Here is a 5,732-nt window from a genome sequence, read left to right as displayed (position 1 = left end):
GGTGATGGAGGACTCCATGAGCTCGGCCACCACGCTGACCACGCCACAGGAGCAGGTGGACAGTCTTATCATGCAGATCGCGGAGGAGAACGGCCTGGAGGTCCTTGACCAGCTCAGCCAGCTGCCCGCGGGCGCCTCTGCTGTAGGCGAGAGCTCTGTGCGCAGCCAGGAGGACCAGCTGTCACGCAGGTGTGTGGCCACCAGTGGCTAGGGGAGTGACGGGGAGGGCGCCCAGGTGCTCTGGTGGAAGAATCTTGGGAGGGATGGACATCCTTCCCAGAGCCTGCCTGCCTGGTTAGCCTTTCCTGCTGCCACTCCGCCCCTGAAAGGTGGTGCCGACACTAGTCGGGGTCCCCACCTCTCCCTACACCTTCACAGGGCAGCCTGGCCAAGTTGCATCTCAGCGGGAAGGGACATTGGTCCAGCAATTCTGTGCAGCTCAGGTCCCTGCTGTCCCCAACAGCCTGCTCTGACCTCTTCCAGGTTGGCAGCCCTGAGGAATTAAGGAGCCGCTGTGGATGGCCTCCCATCCTGGACAGCCTGGAGGGCAAACAAGGAGTCCCCCCGCCCGTGTCTTCCTTCTTTCTGTCCACAACCACCTCGGCTCCTCACACCGGCCTGGCCCCTCGGCTAGGGACTGTCCCTTAGTCTGGTGGTGGATCTACTGGTGTGAATTAGCACAAGCTTCTGGGGAGGTGGTGTCGTTATCCCCCTGACCACAGGTGCAGGCATGCTGCCACCGGTCAGCACTGTCCAGGCTGCCCTGTCCACCAGGAGGCCTGCCAGAGTGTCTCTCGGCGATACCCCCAGTGCCACCCACCTTCCTGGTGGCCTTCACAGTCAGAGCCCTCCCCACACCATTCCAGCAAGAGAGTCGGGAGTCAGGCAAGACCCCAGGCTGCCCCGCCCATGGCCAGTGCCCCCTGGACAGCAGTTGGTGTGTACTGTACCTCCTCAGAAGGCCACCCCTTGGCGAGGGCCTCAGGGCTGCCCACACCCTGAGCATGCTGGGTGTGCATGCTGTGTGAGACCCTCGTCCCCCTGCCCCTGTTCCTGGGTGCCACGCCTGGTTACCCCATGGGATGGGGTCTCCCTTTCCCATCTGTATAAGTAAAAGGGTGGCCCTCCCAGTTCCTCCAACCCCTCGGCTCCCATCTGTGTGTCTGTCCCCAGGAACCTTGGGGAATGTGGCCTTGCCCACACCCATACCCACATCACACCCCTCCACAGCAACCCTGTCAGCAAAGGAGCCAGCAGGGGTTGCTGTGAGGGCTGGGGGCCCAGGCTCCTGTTTTTTCCGTTTTCTATCATTTCCGTTGTTTTTCTTGAAGCTTCCAGGGCTTTTTGTTTGTACTTTTGCCAAAATAGAAGAGCAGGTGTCAGACAGACCCTGGGCCCCTGTTCACCCATCTGAGCTGAGGCTAGAGCCTCCCAGGTGCCCCTGCTGGCTTGCTCTTTGCACAGCTCTGCAGACCCGCTGATGGCGGGGTGCCCAGGCTATACGGCTATGGCAGTGGCCTGGATGGTTCCCGGCACATGGGGTGCAGATGGGTGCCCCTGCCAGCTTCACCTGCAGAATTCACCTAAAGGAGTGGGCTCACCTGCCCCTTCGACTTTTCTATAACCCCTGCTAAAATGCTACTGAAAGTGGACAGGCCCCTGGGGGCCACAATGATAGTGCTTAAGGGCTTCAGGCCATGGGGGACCTTGACCCCCAACTGTGAGGCTAAGGAGGTGGCTTGGTGGCTGTGAGCTGGAGGGAGGGATGCTGGGTTAACAGAATCGGAATCTGCTGTTTTGAGACTTATTTCTCCTTTCGCTTGGAAGTGACATTCAGCTGACATAAAGGATATAACACGCACTGCCTCTGAGTGGCCTCGCTGGCACCCCTGGGCGCACCCGATTAACCACCAACCAGCCAGGTCATGCTTGCTCCGATGGCACTGGCCAGGCAGGCCCTGACACCCCCCTCCTTAGGGTCCCCCAACCAAGATAGGACCTTGATTATTCCATTCACAACCTTGACGTGTTCCAAGAACGCCCCTTGAGATTCCACATGGTTAGCTGAGATGGAGTGTCCCTGGAAGGATGTGATCGCTGGCCTCTAGGGCATGGGTTGGGGACAGCTGGGAGGAGGTGGGTTGTGGGCCATCAGGGCCTGTAACACCCCTCCACCCATGGGCCCATCTGTCCCGAGGGCAGTCTTGTGTCCCCACCCTTACTGCCCCCTCAACACATCATGATGAAGTCCAGCCAGTGACCAGGTGTAGTCACACCTCAGGACACCTGATGGACGGTCACCCCAGGAATGCAGACCACATGATGTGGGCTTTGAAGGTCCAAGAAAGTTGGGGCTGGCTGCTCCTATAAAGATTCACAGCCTTGGAATCACCGTGGGGGGTCACCGAGCTCGAAGCGACAGTGGTAGTGGGCTTGCGTTTGACTTGGTGTGCTGGCCTGGCTCAAGACCAGGGGAATGTGGGTGGGGACTTCCTGTGGGGCCTGTCTCACCTGCTAGGAGAGACTTAGAAACATCTGTGGGGCAGTGCAGACGGGCATGCAGGGCCCACTGGATAAACCTGGGGGAGTGGGAAATAGTGATTCTGCAAGTGAAGTACCCGGGCCTAGTACCCCCCCAGCTCTGCTGAGCTGAGACAGGCAGGTGTATGTGCACATGTCTGTTTGTGCATGCATGGGAGTGCTGCTCTAAGGGGGGGTGTGCACGTGTCTGTGAGGGTGTGCACACATGAGTGCTGTGGTAGGGATGTGTGTGTGTACCCTGTACTCATGTGAGTGCTGTTGGGGGGTGTCTGTGAGGGTGAGGGTCTGTGTGCACACGGGGAGGCGGTAGCTGGCTGAGATGCCCCTTTCCAGGCTTCTTGGCCTCCCAGGATTTGTTGGGCCACGTCAAGTCAGGTGTCTTTACACTCTGTCCCGGGACATTCAGAACACCCCCCCACACACACCCCAGCCCTTCCTGCCACTGGGCAGCTCGTGACAACATGCACTCAGGACTGGAAGGGGGCAGTCAGGGCCTTTATTGAGATCCCATGTGTCCCTTGCCTTGAGCTCGGGGCAACTGGCGAAATCTCTGCTTAATCAGCTAGTCTCTGCTCAAGGAGTTGGAGGGCAGTGTCTGGTCCCGGGCCTCATAGTGGGCACCCACTGCTCAGCAGGACCAGGGTGAGGGCGGCCGGCAGGATCCCCAGCTGGTGGTGGAAGCCAGGGGCAGCGGAGTAGCCGTACTTGGTCCTGCAGGACCCCTCCACCTTGTCCAGGTCGATGGGCTCCTCCTCGGGAGTTTGTGTGTGACTCTGACTGCTCACCTAGGGGCAGACAAGGGGCTCAGGTGCCCGCAGCACTGGGAGCCAAGGGGCAGTGGGCGTGGGCAGTCCGGCCTCACCTGCTCCACTCTCTCGAAGACTCGCAGCAGGTTGTCAGCCAGGGCACCCCGGACCTCCGCCTCTGTCCACTGCCTCCGCAGCAGCTCGGCCACCAGGTCTGGGTATTTGGACACATTCTCCAGGCCCACGGGCACCCTGTGCAGACAGAGGGCCGGCCCCAGGGGGTTGGGCAGCAACAGTGAGTGTCCTGGGGACCTCCAGCCCCTCTGGACAAAATGTCCAGGGATGGAGACTTTAAAGACACAGACCTCAGGCCCTCACCTGGAAACGCCATCAAAGTCCCCACCAAAGCCCACTGCTCCAGCACCCGCCACCTTCTTGATGTGATCCAAGTGGTCTGCAGGGAGGCAGGCAGGTATGCACCAGGCCCCACCCAACCTCCCCTCCCACCAGGTCATGGGCTCCGCACCACCACCCACCTGCTACTTGGGAGAGTGTGGCCTCCTGTCCGCATGACACGTAGTCGTTGTAGAAGTTCACCATCACCAGGCTGCCTGTCTGGTTCTAGGGTGGGGTCGGCCAGGGAGATGCTCGCTTTCAGGGCAGGAGTCCAGGCCTGATCTCTACCTCCCCTCTGGTCCCTACCCCCACTCCACCACCACCTAGTGCCCCTTCCCTGATGGCCACACCTCCACCTAGTCTACGCACCACCAGCCGCAGCACGTCATCAGGCACATTGCGCCTGTGCTGGCAGATCTCGTAGGCCGAGGAGTGGCTGAAGATGACCGGAGCTGCAGACTTTTTCAGAACAGCAAGCATGGTGGCTTTGGACACGTGGGCCAGGTCCACAAGGACACCCAGGCGGTTCATCTCCTTCAGCACCAACTGTGGGGGGCAGCTCAGGTTCCAAGAGCCCGGCCCAGATGATCTGGGCCCTGGGTTCTGTGGAGCCCACCATCCTGGCACCGGCTCCCGAGAGGCTATTTGGCTGTCACTCAGCATTCAAAGAGAGACAGTGGTCCGGCAAGTCTGCCCCCTCCCCAGGAGGGGGAGCCCGCTATGAATGCTCTGAGCTGCTGCTGCTGATGACCCCTGCTCCCTGCCTTCCCTGGGCATCATGGCCCTGCCCCCCACTCACCTCCCCAAAGGGTGACAGGCCCTGGCTCTCGGCATCATTCTCTCCTGTGTCCACCAGCCAGTTGTCAGCCCTGGGGGACAAAGTGGTCTGGAGTGGGGCGGCTACTGCCTGCCCCGCAAGTAAGGTGAGGACTCGGGCAGAATGCGACATCCCTGGGGGTGGGGGTGCGGGGCTCACCAGGGAGTGTTGCAGCTGTGAGTCAGGGTCAGGTAACGCATGCCCAAGTGGTAGAGCGCGCGCAGGACGCCCAGGCTGCTGTCAATGGAGTGGCCGCCTTCCACGCCAATGAGGCTGGCCACTTTCTTGTCTTGGAAGGCTTGCCTGATTCCTGAGGGAGGATAGAGGCATTTGGGATCCCTGGGACCCTCGGACAGAGTAAGGGGCCCAGGATACTTGGGTGGGGTGGGAACTTGGGCCCTTCAGCAGGGATCCAGGTCTAGGATGTGTGGGACAAGGACCCCTGGAGCCTGAGGCAGATGCAGACGGCCCCCACCTGAGCTGTTGGTGACGCAGGTGAAGGTCTCCGGGTACCTCTGACACATGCGGTGGATGACGTCCATCTGCTCCAGCGTCCTCTTCACGGCGTCTTTGTTTTGAGTATCGCAGGGAGTGTATGCCGACCAGAACTGTGGAGCAGGTGGGGGCTGGGAACAGCCCCGGGCCCCCTTCCCGTCCAAGACCTGACTCCTCCCCACCAGCCCACATGGGTGTGGGGTCCTCCCCCAGGGTCGGGAGCCGAACCTGGCCGCCCACGAAGCCAGCCTTCAGCTTGGGGATGTTGGTGTGTGTGCCACTCAGGGTGTGGAGGTCGGCCCGCTGGTCTCCCAGCCGGTTGTTGAACTTGGTCAGCAGCTGCCAGGGCAGGTCATTGTGCCTGGGTGCAGAGAAGGAACGGGTGCTTCCAGGTGACCCAGAGCCAGGAGGTGCTGAGCGCGGTCTCCAAGCTGGGTGAGGCCGTGGGCCACAGTGAGGGGAGAGTGATCCCCAGGCTGGGAGGCCGGCCCACCCGCCCTCCTGACCCTGAGTTCTCTTGAGGAGAAGGGGGAGGAAGGTCTTGCCTGTCCCGCAGCACCATGTCCTCCCCTTCCCCATCTCTCTAGCACACACATGCCCCTCCCTGGCTCTCAAACTGATGTGCGCCCTGGGCCACTCCCAAAAGACACCTAGCTCATCACGCTTCCTGAGGGTGAGGCTCAATTGCTGTGTTCCAGGGACAGGACTGTGCCCTAGCCCCACCATTGCCTGGGGGG

The 5,732-nt window shown here is 61.1% G+C and overlaps 2 protein-coding genes across 2 annotated transcripts in view; one reads left to right on the top strand and one right to left on the bottom strand.

The window, feature by feature from the left end:
* Positions 1–1,861, top strand: part of CHMP1A (charged multivesicular body protein 1A) — a 9,162-nt gene extending 7,301 nt beyond the window's left edge. The window contains exons 6-7 of the mRNA XM_004704729.2: positions 1–189; positions 484–1,861. Coding sequence (XP_004704786.2) covers positions 1–189; positions 484–505 — 211 coding nt within the window. The 3' untranslated portion in view covers positions 506–1,861. The remainder of the gene's footprint in view (positions 190–483) is intronic.
* A 1,154-nt stretch (positions 1,862–3,015) lies between these two features.
* The window catches only part of DPEP1 (dipeptidase 1), an 11,779-nt gene continuing 9,062 nt past the window's right edge, over positions 3,016–5,732 (bottom strand). Inside the window, exons 3-11 of the mRNA XM_004704730.2 lie at positions 5,224–5,356; positions 4,976–5,108; positions 4,660–4,810; positions 4,483–4,552; positions 4,053–4,229; positions 3,824–3,908; positions 3,666–3,741; positions 3,404–3,539; positions 3,016–3,326 (exon numbers count right to left, since the gene is read on the bottom strand). Of these exons, the coding sequence (XP_004704787.1) occupies positions 3,150–3,326; positions 3,404–3,539; positions 3,666–3,741; positions 3,824–3,908; positions 4,053–4,229; positions 4,483–4,552; positions 4,660–4,810; positions 4,976–5,108; positions 5,224–5,356 (1,138 nt within the window). The 3' untranslated portion in view covers positions 3,016–3,149. The remainder of the gene's footprint in view (positions 3,327–3,403; positions 3,540–3,665; positions 3,742–3,823; positions 3,909–4,052; positions 4,230–4,482; positions 4,553–4,659; positions 4,811–4,975; positions 5,109–5,223; positions 5,357–5,732) is intronic.

This window comes from Echinops telfairi, unplaced genomic scaffold (assembly GCF_000313985.2).
Source record: "Echinops telfairi isolate 266 unplaced genomic scaffold, ASM31398v2 ScPeMD7_2291;HRSCAF=2852, whole genome shotgun sequence".
NCBI lineage: Eukaryota > Metazoa > Chordata > Mammalia > Afrosoricida > Tenrecidae > Echinops > Echinops telfairi.
Note: the sequence above shows the minus strand (reverse complement) of the source record. Positions and strands in the feature narration are given on the sequence as shown.